An 18874-nucleotide genomic window follows, 5' to 3' on the forward strand; every position below is an offset into this window, starting at 1 on the left:
TTTTAGATTTAGAATAAGTCTCACCTAGCCTTCTGGCTTCAGTACCACAATATAGTGTGGAATAATACCCCTTTTCTTGTAGTAGGAGGGGTAATTTAATTATCACCTGCTGGGAATACAGCTTGTGAATTTTTTCCCATACTGCCTCCTTGTCGGAGGGAGACCTTGGTAAAGCAGACTTCAGGAGCCTGCGAAGGGGAAACGTCTCGACATTCCAATCTGTACCCCTGGGATACTACTTGTAGGATCCAGGGGTCCTGTACGGTCTCAGCGCCATGCTGAGAACTTGTCAGAAGCGGTGGAACGCTTCTGTTCCTGGGAATGGGCTGCCTGCTGCAGTCTTCTTCCCTTTCCTCTATCCCTGGGCAGATATGATCTTATAGGGACGAAAGGACTGAGGCTGAAAAGACGGTGTCTTTTTCTGCAGAGATGTGACTTAGGGTAAAAACGGTGGATTTTCCAGCAGTTGCCGTGGCCACCAGGTCCGATGGACCGACCCCAAATAACTCCTCTTCCTTTATACGGCAATACACCTTTGTGCCGTTTGGAATCTGCATCACCTGACCACTGTCGTGTCCATAACATCTTCTGGCAGTTATGGACATCGCATTTACTCTTGATGCCAGAGTGCAAATATCCCTCTGTGCATCTCGCATATATAGAAATGCATCCTTTAAATGCTCTATAGTCAATAAAATACTGTCCCTGTCAAGGGTATCAATATTTTTAGTCAGGGAATCCGACCAAGCCACCCCAGCTCTGCACATCCAGGCTGAGGCGATCGCTGGTCGCAGTATAACACCAGTATGTGTGTATATACTTTTTATGATATTTTCCAGCCTCCTGTCAGCTGGTCCTTGAGGACGGCCCTATCTATAGACGGTACCGCCAATTGTTTTGATAAGCGTGTGAGCGCCTTATCCACCCTAAGGGGTGTTTCCCAACGCGCCCTAACTTCTGGCGGGAAAGGGTATACCGCCCATAATTTTCTATCGGGGGGAACCCACGCATCATCACACACTTTATTTAATTTATCTGATTCAGGAAAAACTATGGTAGTTTTTTCACATCCCACATAATACCCTCTTTTGTGGTACTTGTAGTATCAGAAATATGTAACACCTCCTTCATTGCCTTTAACGTGTGGCCCTAATAAGGAATACGTTTGTTTATTCACCGTCGACACTGGATTCAGTGTCCCTGTCTGTGTCTGTGTCGACCGACTAAAGTAAACGGGCGTTTTAAAACCCCTGACGGTGTTTTTGAGACGTCTGGACCGGTACTAATTGTTTGTCGGCCGTCTCATGTCGTCAACCGACCTTGCAGCGTGTTGACATTATCACGTAATTCCCTAAATAAGCCATCCATTCCGGTGTCGACTCCCTAGAGAGTGACATCACCATTACAGGCAATTGCTCCGCCTCCTCACCAACATCGTCCTCCTACATGTCGACACACACGTACCGACACACAGCACACACACAGGGAATGCTCTGATAGAGGACAGGACCCACTAGCCCTTTGGAGAGACAGAGGGAGAGTTTGCCAGCACACACCAAAAACGCTATAATTATATAGGGACAACCTTATATAAGTGTTTTCCCTTATAGCATCTTTTTTATATATTTCTAACGCCAAATTAGTGCCCCCCCTCTCTGTTTTAACCCTGTTTCTGTAGTGCAGTGCAGGGGAGAGCCTGGGAGCCTTCCCTCCAGCCTTTCTGTGAGGGAAAATGGCGCTGTGTGCTGAGGAGATAGGCCCCGCCCCTTTTTCGGCGGCCTCGTCTCCCGCTCTTAACGGATTCTGGCAGGGGTTAAATATCTCCATATAGCCTCCGGAGGCTATATGTGAGGTATTTTTAGCCAAAATAGGTTTTCATTTGCCTCCCAGGGCGCCCCCCTCCCAGCGCCCTGCACCCTCAGTGACTGCCGTGTGAAGTGTGCTGAGAGGAAAATGGCGCACAGCTGCAGTGCTGTGCGCTACCTTTAGAAGACTCAGGAGTCTTCTGCCGCCGATTCTGGACCTCTTCTTATTTCAGCATCTGCAAGGGGGCCGGCGGCAAGGCTCCGGTGACCATCCAGGCTGTACCTGTGATCGTCCCTCTGGAGCTGATGTCCAGTAGCCAAGAAGCCAATCCATCCTGCACGCAGGTGAGTTCACTTCTTCTCCCCTAAGTCCCTCGTTGCAGTGATCCTGTTGCCAGCAGGACTCACTGTAAAATAAAAAACCTAAGCTAAACTTTTCTAAGCAGCTCTTTAGGAGAGCCACCTAGATTGCACCCTTCTCGGCCGGGCACAAAAATCTAACTGGCTTGGAGGAGGGTCATAGGGGGAGGAGCCAGTGCACACCACCTGATCGGAAAGCTTTACTTTTGTGCCCTGTCTCCTGCGGAGCCGCTATTCCCCATGGTCCTTTCAGGAACCCCAGCATCCACTAGGACGATAGAGAAATATACTTAATATTGCCAGCCATGAGGTTTTATTGCTGCCCAGGACGCCCCCCCTGCGCCCTGCACCCATCCGTGCCTGTAGTGTGTGTGTGTGTGTGTGTGTGTGTGTGTGTGTGTGTGTGTGTGTGGGAGCAATGGCGCGCAGCGTTACCTCAGTGAAGATCAGAAGTCTTCTGCCGCCTTTGAAGTCTTCTTTCTTCTTATACTCACCCGGCTTCTATCTTCCGACTCTGCAAGGAGGACGGCGGCGCGGCTTTGGGACGAACGGCTAGGGTGAGACCTGCGTTCCGATCCCTCTGGAGCTAATGGTGTCCAGTAGCCTAAGAAGCAGACCCTATCACTTAAGTAGGTCTGATTCTCTCTCCTCAGTCCCACGACGCAGGGAACCTGTTGCCAGCAAGGCTCCCTGAAAATAAAAAACCTAACAAAATTCTTTTTTCAGAGAAACTCAGGAGAGCTCCCCTGTAATGCACCCAGTCTCCTCTGGGCACAGGATCTAACTGAGGTCTGGAGGAGGGGCATAGAGGGAGGAGCCAGTGCACACCCATTCTAAAGTTCTTTATAGTGCACCAATTTCCTGTGGCCCCCCCCCCTTCCCCATTTTGCTCCCTGTACTTGTAAGGAGAGTGGAGGTCCGGGCCAGCGTCTCTGCATGCAGTGTGAAGTAAAGAAAATGTCGCTGGTAAGCCGTGCGGCTAAGCCAGGCCCCCTCCCGGCGCGCTGTAGCCCGCTCAAATTTAAAATATTATACTGGCGGGGGTTTCATATACAGTGCCCAGGCACCCCTAATATGCGTTTTTGCCAGTGAAAAAAGGCTCCAATAACCTGCTGCCCAGGGCGCTCCCCCCAGTGCCCTGCACCCTGTGAGTGCCGTTGTTGTGTGTGTGGGAGCATGGAGCGCAGCGCGACCGCCGCATGTTACCTCCGTTACTGAAGTCTTCTGCCGTCACTGAAGTCTTCTGTTCTTCTAATACTCACCCGGCTTCTTTCTTCTGGCTTCTGTGAGGGGGGTGACGGCGCGGCTCCGGGAAAAAGCAGCTAGGCGCACCAAGTGATTGAACCCTCTGGAGCTAATGGGGTCCAGTAGCCTAAGAAGCAGAGCCCTTAACTAAGAAGAAGTAGGTCTGACTTCTCTTCCCTCACTCCCACGATGCAGGGAGCCTGTAGACAGCAGGTCTCCCTGAAAATAAAAAACCTAACAAAGTCTTTCCAGAGAAACTCAGTATAGCTCCCCTAGTGTGTGTCCAGTCTCTCCTGGGCACAGAATCTAACTGAGGTCTGGAGGAGTGGCATAGAGGGATGAGCCAGTTCACACCCAGTAAAAGTCTTATAGTGTGCCCATGTCTCCTGCGGATCCTGTCTATACCCCATGGTCCTTTTGGAGTCCCCAGCATCCTCTACGACGTAAGAGAAAAAGTTTTGTGCAGTTTCTGAGTAGGTCTGAACTTACTCAGCCGCTGCGATCACTTCAGCCTGTCTGGTCCCGGAAATGACGTCAGACACCCGCCCTGCCAACGCTTCGACACGCCTGCATTTTTCCTACCACTCCCAGAAAACGGTCAGTTGCCACCCACAAACGCCTTCTTCCTGTCAATCACCGTGCGATCGGCTGTGCGAATGGATTCTTCATTAAATCCATTGCTCAGCACCAATCCGCTTTGTACCCGTACGATGCGCCTGCGCATTGCAGTGCATACGCAGTTTTGCCGAGTTTTGACCTGATCGCAGCGCTGCAAAAAATAGCTAGCGTGCGATCAGGTCAGAATGACCCCCCTATGTGTAAAAGTGGCGACACTACTGAGAGCATTATGTATAAGCGGCACCACTACTGGGAGCATTATGTGTATAAGCGTCACCACTACTGGGAGCATTATGTGTATAAGCGTCACCACTACTGGGAGCATTATGTGTATAAGCGTCACCGCTACTGGGAGCATTATGTGTATAAGCGGCACCACTACTGGGAGCATTATGTGTATAAGCAGCACTACTACTGGGAGCATTATGTGTATAAGCGTCACCACTACTGGGAGCATTATGTATAAGCGTCACCACTACTGGGAGCATTATGTGTATAAGCGTCACCACTACTGGGAGCATTATGTGTATAAGCGGCACCACTACTGGGAGCATTATGTGTATAAGCGGCACCACTACTGGGAGCATTATGTGTATAAGCGGCACCACTACTGGGAGCATTATGTGTATAAGCGGCACCACTACTGGGGGCATTATGTGTATAAGCAGCACTACTACATACGGTGTAATGTAAATAAGATTGTGCTACTGTGGCGTCGTTTGAAATGGGGATACTATTGTGGCCATGCCTCTTCCTTGTTAGACCACACCCCTTTTTTGGTGCACGACAAAGGCATGCGCTGCCCCATTGTAAAGTATGGGCGGGTGCAAATTTATAGATTGTGGGGGGGGGGGGGGGGGGGCGCCGCACACCCTAGCACCAGCAATAATTGGACGCATACATCTGAATGAATTTGAAGACATTCCAGAACCACTAATAAGTTTATCGCTACGAACCCATCAATATTATAATTATTTTCTGGACGATACAACGGATGTTTTGCAATGACGTCTTTCGGTGGTAATGAAGACAGGACAATTACATGCCAACTTGTAAAACCCATGGTCAGATTTACCGCCTAATGGGCAGTTTACTTCTTCCACCTGAAACTAACCACTAGTTTCTGCAGATTTACTATAGTTCAGATGAAGACCAGTGACCCCTAGTGGATGAAAAAGAAATAAAAATGAATTTCTACTACAGAAAATAATAAGACGAGTGAACTAAAAAAAAAATGGAAAAGACAAAAAATTTACCAATGAATAAAATGAATTATCACTTGGCAACGACAGGTAGGCACTGCTAATTATATATATTTTTACACTGATTGGTTTATGGGACATTTAAATGTACTGATTTACCCTCAGAAACTATTCCTCCAATGAAACTGCACCAAACTAGTGGAGGAATTCGTTAGTATGAAACCAGCAATAACTGAGATAATGCAATCATCTACTGACATACCTCAGGGCACTGATCCATCGCAGCAGGAGAAACCTGTGTAAGAAGCCATCTATAGCAGTGTAGTGAGGATTCACACATTCATTATAAGGAGAGTTATGGTAGACTTACCATTGTTAACTCTCTTTCTGTGAAGTACATAGGTTCCACAGGGAAACATCTGGATTTTTAGTGGATCTGGATCCAGAGGCACCAACAGGTAAAGCTTTAGCTGTCCCAGGGTGCATTGGGGGCCCTCTATAACCCCACCTCCAGTCACTGTGAGCTCAGTTTTGTTTACCAGTCCAATGCAGGAAGCAGGCAAGAGAGAGGGAAGATGTTAGTCACATAAAAACACATTCTCACCGACAAGAGAAGGTGCCAGTGGCTAATACAAACCCAATGAAGCTAAGTGCGTCAGGATGGGCGGCCTGTGGAACCCTGTGTACTTCGCAGAAAGAGAGTTAACGATGTTAAGTCTACCATAACCTTTTCTGCAGCAGGGTACATAAGTTTCCACAGGGAAACACAGGGATGTCTTAAAGCAGTACTCAAGGGAGGGGGCGCGCCTGAGTGGATGTGAGAATCCTGCGACCAAAGGAAGCATCCTGGGAGGCGAAGGTATCAAAGGCATAGAACCTAAGAAATGTGTTGACTGAAGACCACGTAGTCGCCTTGCACAATTGTTCTGTGGACGCGCCATGGCGGTCCAACAGACAAAGTAGAATGGGCCTTAATCAATGCAGGGAATGGAAGCCCCTCTTGCGGAAAAGCATATGCAATCACCATTCTAATTCATCTGGCCAGTGTTTGCTTATTCGCAGGCCAGCCACGTTTGTGAAATCAGAACAGGGCAAAGAGGGCATCAAACCGTCTAATGGAGGCAGTCCTATCCACATAAACATGGAGAGCTCTAACCACATCCAAGGAACGATCTTTAACCAACAAGTCAGAAGAGATAAAGGCAGGGACCACAATCCCTTGATTAAGGTGTAATGATGACACCACCTTAGGCAAGTACCCAGGTCGAGTTCAGAGAACTGCCCTGTCATGGTGGAAAATCAGGATGGGCGGACGACAGAGGCAATAGCTAGCAAGAACAGGACCTTGGCCTGAATTCTGAAAGTTTTGACTCTATAGACGTCATAATTCTTAGTAACACACCAGGTGAAGTAAGAATGATACACCCTGTAATAAATCCAGACAGAGGCAAGTTTGCAGGCCTTCAGCATAGTCTGAATAACAGCCTCAGAGAACCCTTTGGTCCTTAGGAGTGATGCTTCAAGAGTCACGCCGTCAAAGCCAGTCTGGCCAAGTCCGGGTTGAGACAAGGGCCCTGCTGCTGTAGGAGGTCTTGTCACTGAGGAAGTAGAGGGGGATGCTCTACCGAAAGACCCTGTAGGTCCGAGAACCAGTGACGTCTGGGCCATGCTGGAGTGATCAGAAATAGCATTCCCCCTTCCTGTTTCAACTTCCGAAGTACGCTGGGCAGGAGTGACACCGGAGGGAATATGTAAAGCAGCCAAAAGTTCCACGGAACTACCCACATGTCCATGAACTCTGTCTGAGGATCCCTGGTTCGTGATCCGAAGACTGGAACCTTGCAATTGTGTCAAGACGCCATGAGGTCCACATCTGGTAGGCCCCATTTGTCCACCAGAAGCTGGAAGACTTCGGGATGAAGACCCCATTCTCCGGAGTGAACGTCCTGGCGACTGAGGAAGTCCGCTTCCCAGTTCAGGACACCTAGGATGAACAATGCCGATATGGCTGGTAGATGGCGTTGCACCCAACGAAGGATTTTGTATACTTCCATCATAGCCATTCGGATTTGAGTGCCGCCTTGATGGTTGATGTAGGCCACTGTGGTGGCTTTGTCTGATTGTACCTGAAAAGGCCTGTTCTGTACTAGAGGAAGACAAAGAGATAGTGCATTGAACACTGCTCTCAGCTCCAGTATATTGATTGTAAGCAGAGACTCTTCCTTGATCCAATGACCCTGAAACGAGTGTTGCTCTAACACTGCTACCCAACCCCGAAGACTGGCATCCATTGCTAGTAGGACCCAGTAATCCAGAAGGGACGGCCCCTTCTCAATTGATGGTCGTGTAGCCACCAGGTCAGCGACAAACGAACCTCCGGAGGTAAGGAGATCATTTGGGACCTGATCCAATGAGGTAGACCATCCCACTTGGACAGGATCTACTGTTGTAGAGGGCGGGAATGAAGTGGAGCGTACTCTACCATATCGAAGGACGACTGAGTACTTGCATCTCCAAGTGTATCGACACTCTGGGGCGACGAAGGAAGTGACATATCCTGTCCTGAACTTTCAGGACCTTGTCTAGAGACAGGAACAGCCTTTGACTGTGAGTGTCGAGAAGTGCACCTAGGTGCACCATGCTTTGAATCAGAACCAGGGAAGACTTTTTCCAATTTATCAGCCAACTGTGGGCCTGAAGGAAGGTTACCGTCAGTTGGAGGTGACTGAGGAGAACTTCCTGTGAATTTGCCAGAATCAGGAGATTGCCCATGTATGGTAGGATTCTGATTCCCTGGCAACAGAGGTGAGCCGTCATGACGGCCATAACCTTGGTGAAGATCCAAGCAGCCATAGCCAGTCTAAACGGCAGAGCCTGGAATTGGTAATGAAGGTCGCCAATAGCAAACAGCAGGAATTGCTGATGCGACATGGCAATAGGAATATGCAGGTATGCATCCTGTATATCCAGGGATACCATATAGTCCCCATAGTCAGAACTATTGAGCGCAGCGTTTCCATACGAAACTTGGACACTCCCACAAACTTGTTCAAAGATTTCAGGTTGAGTATAGGCCGGTGAGACCCATTCGGTTTTGGAACCAGAAACAGAGTTGTGTAATAACCTCTGCCCCTCTTGAACTGAGGAACCGGCACAACCACTCCTGTGCTCCGGAAAGAGTTGACTACAGTTTGTAGAGATTGTGCTTTTAACAGGTCCGATGGGAGGGCCGTTGAGAAGAATTGGTGAGGGGGACGTCTCTTGAATGAGACTGCGTACCCGTGAGAGACAACTTCTCGCACCCAAGCTAAACGTCCAAAGTGATCGTGAACCAAACCTGGGCAAAGTGCTGAAGTCGGCCTCCCACCCTGGGTTCCTCCAGGGGAAGGCCTGCACCATCAGGCTTGTCAGGTTTTGCAGCAGACTGACGGGCCGCCCAGGATTGTTTTGCCTTGGAGGTTTTGGAATTGCAAGACTGTATGGGGTATGACTGACCTTTCACTTTTACTTGGGGCCGAAAGGAGCGAAAGAAACGTGGTGCTTTTAGCCTGCTGAGTTGGATTAGAGGTGGGGAGAAAAGCTGCCAATTTAGACACTATTTTATTTAGATCTTCCCCAATCAGAATGTCCCCAGTGAAGGGAAGGATTTCCAAAGTTTTCTTGGAATCCATGTCCACTTTCCACAGCCTCAACCATAGAATGCGGCGTGCCAGAACAGACGTAGCAGACGCCTTGGTGGCCAACACACCCACCTCAGAGGACGCTTCTTGAATGTAATATGAGACCGGTATTGTCTGGCTTCCTCACAGATATCCTCGGGTAGCTCCTCCTCTAGCACCTGTACCCATGCTTCTATACCTTCTGCAGCCCAAGAGGCAGCTATAGTGGGTCTATGAACAGCTCCTGTAAGGGAATATATAGATTTCAGGCAACCCTCAATACGCTTATCTGTCAGTTCTCTCAGGGAGGTGACAGTGGTAACCGGCAGAATGGATAACACCACCAATTTGTTACACAGCTCTGCAGGGAGAGGATAACGAGCTAAAGCCCTTTTGGAAACAGGGAACGTCTTTCCTGGGGTAGTCCAGGATTCCCGTCTGATGTCCACTAAATGGACAGAATGGGGTAATACAGTTTTAACCACCTTCTGTTGTTCAAACTTGTCAGTTTTCTTTGCGACGGCAGTGGCGTCCTCATCAGTGATTTGAAGGATATGCTTAATAGCATTCACCAGGGCAGGGACATCTATAGATATGGGAGAGTCCTCGTCTGCAGCACAGGAGTCAGCGTCAGATAGGACAGTAAGCTCCTCCTCCTCTTCAGATGAGACATCAGAGAGGTTTGTGGATTGTGAGGAAGAAGCAGCCCGCTTAGATAGACTAGAGACACGTGTGTGTCCTGAGGGATCTTCCTGTCTAACCAGTGACTGATTCAGCTGTTGCAGTTGGTTAGACAAATTTTGCGCCCACGGCGGATTCACCATAGGGACAATTTGCGGAGGTAGCGCCACAGGAGGAACCATAGGGGGCGCAAGGTGTTCTACCAGTGTACTCAATCGAGAAGTAAATGCTGTCCATGGGGGCTCCTGACTAGGGACAGGAGCAGCGGACTGACTGGGAGGTGTATAACAAACATTATAGAGACAGTCATGTAACGCATCCTTCTCTGTGTTCCCGCAGAGCACACTCTGCAGGTCACAATTACAGGGGCTTCCGCTTGTTTGCTGCCCATTTTGTTAGACATTGTGATAATATAAACAACTTGACTTACACAGTACGATACAATGCATGCAATACTTTATGCAAATAAAACAAGGTATAGTTTGACTATAACACAGATATAATATACTTATATATGCATATAGATAAAACATGTGTTCAACTATTAGCCTTGACCCAAACGCACCTAGTCCAGGCTATAAAATAACAGGGACAGTTATAGCAGGGAAACACTGAAATTGAAACCACACGGCAGATACAGGCACATACAGTCACATGCAATGCAGAAATTATAACACAATATTACTGCAATGGGCGCTTATATCACAGCACAGTCCGGAGACTGGCGGATATAGCAGACAACTCGTACAATATAATCTGCAAGTGACACAATTCTCAACTATCGCTGTCTGATGAGACAGGTAGGATACCTAAGTGTATGTAAAAACCAGTCCTGTTCAGGCGTTTTTACAGGGAGACCTTACCCAGCAATCCCAGGGACCTGCTGCTGCTATGCCGTTAAGATGGCTGCCCGGATCTCTGTGAAGGAAGTGGGAGAGTAAGGCAGCTCAATGGTGGGAAATCTGCAGTAGATGGCACCCAGAGCTGGGGGAGGGGCTACAGGTCATGCGCCACTTCCCCTATGCTGGTATTCCACCCCAGGTACTATAAGGCCTTATTAAGCATGTGTTAATACACCTGACCTATGCCCTTATGCACTGGTGGTCTAGTAGGGCCTCTGCTCAGTGGCAGTCTCCACGCCAACGCCGTGATCCTTCTCCCCAGACTGCAGTCGGAACGCGATTTAATGGTGGGTCCCGCTAGGAGACTCTCTTACCTGCCTCCCGGTAGCAGCCACGTGATCCCGGAGAGCAGTCCACGGTTGTGCCTATGTCCGTGGACGTCCCCAGGGCAAGAACCCTGGCAAGCCAGCGGATGTATGCGGCGCCGCTTGGGAGGTGTCGGAGCTGCAGCTCAATGAAAAAGTCAAATTCAGTTCAGCCTTCCTGTTTAGTGACCTGCTCTGCAGGCACCAACTTCAAAACTGAGCTCACAGTACCTGGAGGCAGGGTTATAGAGGCGGGACCCAATGCATTCTGGGACAGCTAAGGCTTTAACTGTTGGTGCCTGGATCCAGATCCATCTCTACACCCCGATGTTTCCCTGTGGAAACCTATGTACCCTGCTGCAGAAATACTATTATTATCTGACATACAGATAGATCCACGGTTATCTTGGCTTCTTTGCTGCGCCTAGGCACACCATGGTTTATTTACATAAAACCTTCATCTATTGTTCTCAGCTGCAATACAATACAGAGAACATTACAGCATGTGATTAAGTCCGACTGCCCAGTCTCAGTTAATCCTATTAAATGTCAAGATAAACATGGACCCATCTGTATGTTTTATTTGATATGAGAAATATATAACACTCATTAAAGACTTAGACTACATTCTGTCACTGTCTGATTGCATTTTCCAAGTCTTGTATAAATGAAGGACGGATCTACAGTATCCACCTCTAATAAGATTTATAAATCTACAAACTGCTCACCAACAGAGGAGGGTGCAGGATGAGAGATTGCTGTAGTGTCGGAGCAAGGAGAATATGTGACTCTGTTCTGTAATAAGTGCTTATTACTCACCTGTGCTGATATCTGTAGGGATTTCCTCCTCCTTACACTGCTGATCACCCCTTGCATACGTCTCTTCTTCTCCCTTTATATCAGTCACATACGTCTCTTCTTCTCCCTCTATATCTTCTGCCTTCATATTAGTCACATACGTCTCTTCTTCTCCCTCTATATCTTCTGCCTTCATATCAGTCACAAACGTCTCTTCTTTTCCCTCTGTATCTTCTGCCTTCATATCAGTCACATATGTCTCTTCTCCATCTATATCTTCTGCCTTCATATCAGTCACATACGTCTCTTCTTCTCCCTCTGTATCTTCTGTCTTTATATCAGTCACATACGTCTCTTCTTCTCCCTCTATATCTTCTGTCTTCATACCAGTCACATACGTCTCTTCTTCTCCATTTATATCTTCTGTTTTTATATCAGTCACATATGTCTCTACTTCTCCCTCTGTATCTTCTGCCTTCATATCAGTCAGACATTCACCCTAAATAACCCAGAAAATAGGATTTTGGTTACCTACCAGTAAATCCTTTTCTTGTAGTCCTAGAGGATGCTGGGGTCCATATTAGTACCACGGGGATGTACCAAAGTTCCCAGTACGGGAGGGAGAGCGCGGAGGCTCCTGCACCACTGCTTGACCAAACTTGAGGTCATCAGAGGCCAAAGTATCGAACTTGTAAAACTTGGCAAACGTGTTCGACACAGACCAAGTAGCTGCTCGGCAGAGTTGTACCGATGAGACACCCCAGGCAGCCGCCCAGGAAGAGCCCACCTCACGAGCAGAGTGGGCCTTTACAGATTTCGGACACGGCAATCCTGCCGTGGAATAGGCATGCTGGATAGTGAACCTGATCCAGCGCGAAATCGACTGCATAGAAGCAGGACATCCAATTTTCTTGGGATCATAGAGGACAAACAGAGAGTCACTTTTCCTTTGACGAGCCGTCCTCTTCACGTAAATCTTCAAAGTCCTCAATACATCCAAGGCCTTTGAAGTAATTGAGGAGTCAGTAGCCACTGGCACCACAATAGGTTGGTTGATATGGAAAGCCGACTCAACCTTAGGCAGGAACTGTGGACGAGTCCCAAGTTCCGCCCTGTCTTCATGGAAGATCAGATAGGGGCTTTTACAAGATAAAGCCCCCAATTCCGACACGCGACGTGCAGAAGCCAAGGCCAACAAGGTGACCGCCTTCCACGTGAGAAACTTGAGATCGGCCTCCTGTAGAGGCTCAAACCAAGCAGATTGCAGGAACTGCAACACCACATCAAGATCCAATGGTGCCGTAGGCGCCACAAAGGGAGGCTGGATGTGCAGAACCCCTTTCAAAAAGGTCTGAACCTCAGGAAGAACAGCAAAATGTTTTTGGAAGAAGATGGACAAAGCAGAGATCTGGACCTTGACGGAGCCCAATCTCAGTCCCATATCCACCCCTGCTTGCAGGAAAAGGAGAAAACGTCCAAGTTGAAATTCCACCGCCGGAAACTTCTTGGCCTCACACCAAGAAACATATTTCTTCCAAATGCGATGGTAATGTTTAGTTGTTACCCCCTTCTTGGCCTGTATCAGGGTAGGAATGACCTCACTTGGGATACCTTTCCGAGCTAAGATCTGGTGTTCAACCGCCATGCCATCAAACTTAGCCACGGTAAGTCTTGATACGCGAACGGCCCCTGCAGGAGCAGATCCTCCCGAAGAGGTAAAGGCCGTGGATCTTCCAGCAGAAGATCCAGCAGATCCGCGTACCAAGCCCTCCTTGGCCAGTCCGGAGCAATGAGGATTGCCAGAACCTTTGTTCTTCTCACGAGCTGAAGAACCTTTGGTATCAGAGGAAGTGGAGGGAACACATGACTTGAACACCCACGGTGTTACCAGTGCATCCACCGCCACTGCCTGTGGGTCTCTTGACCTGGAACAGTACCTCCGTAGCTTTTTGTTGAGACGGGAGGCCATCATGTCTATGTGAGGAACCCCCCACCAACCGGTAACCCCCTCGAACACCTTCGGCTGGAGGCCCCACTCCCCTGGATGGAGATCGTGTCTGCTGAGGAAGTCTGCTTCCCAGTTGTCTACGCCCGGAATGAAGATTGCCGACATCGCCACCGCGTGCCTTTCTGCCCAGATGAGGATTTTTGACACCTCTAACATGGCAGCCCTGCTCTTCGTTCCGCCTTGTCGGTTTATGTAGGCCACTGTGGTCACATTGTCCGACTGCACCTGAACAGCTCGATCCTGTAGAAGGTGTGCTGCTTGCAGAAGGGCGTTGTACACGGCCCTGAGTTCCAGGATGTTTATTGGGAGAAGTGATTCTTGATCCGACCATCGTCCCTGAAAAGTTTCCCCTAGAGTGACTGCTCCCCAACCTCTTAGACTTGCATCTGTGGTCAAAAGGATCCAGTCTTGAATTCCGAACCTTCGCCCTTCCAGAAGGTGCGGAAGTTGCAGCCACCAGAGGAGTGAAATCCTGGCTTTCGGGGACAGGCATATCCTCTTGTGCATGTGTAGGTGAGAGCCCGACCACTGGTCCAAGAGGTCCGGCTGAAAAGGTCGAGCATGAAACCTGCTGTACTGCAGAGCCTCGTAGGCGGCAACCATCTTCCCCAGAAGGCGTATGCATTGATGAACCGATACCCGGGTAGGCTTTAGGACATCCCGGACCATTGTTTGAATCACCAACGCTTTCTCCACCGGGAGAAATACCCTCTGCACTTCCGTGTCGAGGATCATTCCCAGGAAAGACAGCCGCCTTGTCGGCTCCAGATGAGACTTTGGAAGGTTCAGGATCCAACCGTGCTTCCTGAGCAGCTGTGTCGTGAGCGCGATGGACCGCAACAACATCTCCCTGGACGACGCCTTGATCAGGAGATCGTCCAGATATGGAATTATGTTCACCCCCTGTTTGCGGAGGAGAACCATCATCTCTGCCATCACCTTGGTGAAGATCCTCGGTGCTGTGGAGAGGCCAAACGGCAGCGCCTGGAACTGATAGTGATCGTCCATCAGCGCAAACCTGAGATATGCTTGATGCAGCGCCCAAATGGGAATGTGGAGGAAAGCATCCTTGATGTCCATAGACACCAGGAACTCCCCCTCCGTCAGTCCTGAGATGACGGCTCTCAGAGATTCCATCTTGAATTTGAACTCCCTGAGATAAGGGTTCAAAGACTTTAAGTTTAGAATAGGCCGTACCGAACCATCCGGTTTTGGTACCACAAAAAGGTTCGAATAATAACCCTTGTTCCACTGCTGAAGTGGGACCGGAACAATGACCTCTGACACCACCAATTTTCTGATGACCTCCAGAAGAATTGTCCTGTCTGCCAGCAGGGCTGGCAAGCCTGACTTGAAGAAACGGTGAGGCGGGGGATCTTGAAACTCCAGTCTGTTCCCTCTGGACACTATATCCAGGACCCATCGGTCCAGACCCGACACCCAGACGTGGCTGAACTGCCGGAGTCTTGCCCCCACCTGACCCTCCTCCAGGCCTAGCTGTCCACCGTCATGCAGAGGACTTAGGGGTATCAGAAGCGGGCTTCTGGGACTGGAAACCTGCGGGAGCAGGTTTCTTTCCTTTGTCACGACCACCTCTGAAGAAGGTGTTCGAAGGCTTATTCTTTCTAGGCCTCGCGGGCCGAAAGGACTGTGACGTGGTTGATGAAAAAGGCTTCTTCGTAGCCGGTGCAGCTGAGGGGAGAAAAGGAGACTTACCTGCGGCAGCCGTGGCAATCCACGCATCCAGCGCCTCCCCGAAGAGAGCATCCACACACTTCCTGGATTCCGCGTCCGCAGACCAGTTGCGCAGCCAGAGACCCCTGCGAGCCGAGACGGACATGGAGGAGATCCCCGCAGCCATGGAACCCAGGCGCTGACTGTGTCCCTTAATAGGTGACACAGCCTTTATACAGGCTCCCCCCCCCCCTTCTACAACCCCCTGGTACCGTACAGATAGCTGGAGATTGCTCTGGAGGGACCTGGATCCACTTGGTAGTGAGTGCAGGCAGGAAAAATGGCGCTGAACGCTGCTGGGTCCGCTCTGAGGAGAAGCTCCTCCCCCTCAATGGCGCTGTCTTCCCGCTCTTTGAAAGATTATACTGGCTGGAAGATTTATGCTGGCCTGGATCCAAGGACCCCGACAGGCTTGTAGTGGTCAGTGTAGGGTCCGGAGCTGGCCCCCAGCGCCAAACCGCAGTACCACTGAGCCTTCCAGGAGCGTGGTTAAGACCGCGCTCCTACCCTCTAGCCGCCCTCTTCACACTGTCCCCCCGCTTGCAAGGGGGGGACAGTAACTCACTCGTCACACTTCAGCTCCCTGAGGGGGTGGCGGCTGGCTGCCGGGGCGAGCGTTCCCCTGCGGCGGGGCGCGATCGGACCCCTCTGGAGCTCAATGTCCAGTCAGCGGGAGCAGTGGCTCAAGACCCCGCAGGGCGGACACTGCTCCCCCCCCCCCCCCCCCCCCCCTCAGTCCCTCGCTGCAGGGAGGCTGTCGCCAGCAGCCTCCCTGTAAAATAACAAACTCTGAAAAGAAAGAAAAAACTTTTTTCTAAGAGAACTCTGTAGAGCTCCCCTATCTGTGACCAGCTCCTCCGGGCACATTTTCTAAACTGAGTCTTGTAGGAGGGGCATAGAGGGAGGAGTCAGCCCACACTATTAAACTCTTAAAGTGCCAATGGCTCCCTGTGGACCCGTCTATACCCCATGGTACTAATATGGACCCCAGCATCCTCTAGGACGTAAGAGAAAACAATAAAATGACATTTTAATAATGGTTCATTTCATAAATGGATATTAAACAATAGAATATTAGTGTATAAGACACACACTGATGTTCTATAGATTATATAGTGAAAAGTTGCTTTGTTATTTTTGATATTTGAAGAAATCCTAAATCCCACCTACCTGATCCTCCTGTGGGATCCTGTGATTCTCCTCTGTACAGTCCTGGGAATACAGAGGACGGGGACATCTCTCTGGGGTATCTCTGTTACTGGGCCCATCTGTAGGAGACACACAGTGACTGAGTACAGTGTATATATGTGATTATCAGATGATGTGTGTATATAGGGGGCCCCCATACCTGCTCTCCCCTGTACAATACATGACAGTCTCCTCTTACCCAGTGATGTGAGGTGCCGGTGATTCTCCATCATCACGTCCTTGTACAGACCACTGTGTTCCTCTATATACTACCCCTCCTGCATGGAGACATAAACAGTGACATCCTGACACCTTATAGGCACCTGACACACACAATGATACAGTCATCACCCAGACACATCCCCTGGTGTTACTGTATAATGTCCCATTCCCAGCAGTCACCTCTCCAGTCATCACCCAGACACATCCCCTGGTGTTACTGTATAATGTCCCATTCCCAGCAGTCACCTCTCCATTCATCACCCAGACACATCCCCTGGTGTTACTGTATAATGCCCTATTCCTAGCAGTCACCTCTCCAGTCATCACCCAGACACATCCCCTGGTGTTACAGTATAATGTCCCATTCCCAGCAGTCACCTCTCCAGTAATCACCCTGACACATCCCCTGGTGTTACTGTATAATGCCCCATTCCCGGCAGTCACCTCTCCAGTCATTACCCAGACACATCCCCTGGTGTTACAGTATAATGTCCCATTCCCAGCAGTCACCTCTCCAGTAATCACCCTGACACGTCCCCTGGTGTTACAGTATAATGTCCTATTCCCAGCAGTCACCCCTCCAGTCATCACCCAGACACATCCCCTGGTGTGTATAATGTCCCATTCCCAGCAGTCACCTCTCCAGACACATTCCCGGGTGTTACTGTATAATGTCCCATTCCCAGCAGTCACCTCTCCAGTCATCACCCAGACACATCCCCTAGTATTACTGTATAATGTCCCATTCCCAGCAGTCACCTCTCCAGTCATCACCCAGACACATCCCCTGGTGTTACTGTATAATGTCCCATTCCCAGCAGTCACCTCTCCAGTCATCACCCAGACACATCCCCTGGTGTTACTGTATAATGTCCCATTCCCAGCAGTCACCTCTCCAGTCATCACCCAGACACATCCCCTGGTGTTACAGTATAATGTCCCATTCCCAGCAGTCACCTCTCCAGTCATCACCCTGACACATCCCCTGGTGTTACTGTATAATGCCCCATTCCCAGCAGTCACCTCTCCAGTCATCACCCAGACACATCCCCTGGTGTTACAGTATAATGTCCCATTCCCAGCAGTCACCTCTCCAGTAATCACCCTGACACGTCCCCTGGTGTTACAGTATAATGTCCCATTCCCAGCAGTCACCTCTCCAGTCATCACCCAGACACATCCCCTGGTGTTACTGTATAATGTCCCATTCCCAGCAGTCACCTCTCCAGACACATCCCCTGGTGTTACTGTATAATGTCCCATTCCCAGCAGTCACCTCTCCAGTCATCACCCAGACACATTCCCTGGTGTTACTGTATAATGTCCCATTCCAAGCAGTCATCTCTCCAGTCATCACCCAGACACATCCCCTTGTGTTACTGTATAATGTCCCATTCCTAGCAGTCACCTCTCCAGTCATCACCCACACACATCCCCTGGTGTTACTGTATAATGTCCCATTCCCAGCAGTCACCTCTCCAGTCATCACCCAGACACATCCCCTGGTGTTACTGTATAATGTCCCATTCCCAGCAGTCACCTCTCCAGTCATCACCCAGACACATCCCCTGGTGTTACTGTATAATGTCCCATTCCCAGCAGTCACCTCTCCAGTCATCACCCAGACACATCCCCTGGTGTTACTGTATAATGCCCTATTCCTAGCAGTCACCTCTCCAGTCATCACCCAGACACATCCCCTGGTGTTACTGTATAATGTCCCATTCCCAGCAGTCACCTCTCCAGTCATCACCCTGTCAAAGTCAGAAAAATGTCTCAATGCACGTTGCCATATTTGCACCGCACACTGGTCCGCGCTGCGCGTGCGTACGCTCTCCCGTGGAGGCGCATACCCGCAATAGCGTGCACTCGCAGGCGCGGTATGCGCATTTACGGTAGAGTTTATGTGGTCGTAGCGTGCGACTCATTCGTTACATATTTTCACAATTAATGTAGTTTATAGATCATGGTCCCTTTGATAGATTCTGAAAGTTTGGTTAAAATACAATGTCCCAGAGCTGAGGAATCCCTCTTTATATCGTACGAAGGGTCTAACAGGAATCATACAGCAGTGTTTGGTACCCATCGGAAGAGTATTTAATTAGCAATATTCCGGTGTTGGTTTGGAGCGTATTAATCGCTCGTGC

General features: G+C 49.6%; 1 protein-coding gene across 1 annotated transcript in view; it reads right to left on the reverse strand.

Annotated features, from left to right (window-relative positions):
- Window positions 1-18874, reverse strand: part of LOC135057099 (uncharacterized) — a 240399-nt gene that overhangs the window by 175247 nt on the left and 46278 nt on the right. The window contains exons 3-5 of the mRNA XM_063963000.1: window positions 16705-16783; window positions 16488-16585; window positions 11597-12074 (exon numbers count right to left, since the gene is read on the reverse strand). Of these exons, the coding sequence (XP_063819070.1) occupies window positions 11597-12074; window positions 16488-16585; window positions 16705-16738 (610 nt within the window). The 5' untranslated portion in view covers window positions 16739-16783. The remainder of the gene's footprint in view (window positions 1-11596; window positions 12075-16487; window positions 16586-16704; window positions 16784-18874) is intronic.

Source organism: Pseudophryne corroboree, chromosome 3, assembly GCF_028390025.1.
Source record: "Pseudophryne corroboree isolate aPseCor3 chromosome 3, aPseCor3.hap2, whole genome shotgun sequence".
NCBI classification, from domain to species: Eukaryota; Metazoa; Chordata; class Amphibia; order Anura; family Myobatrachidae; genus Pseudophryne; species Pseudophryne corroboree.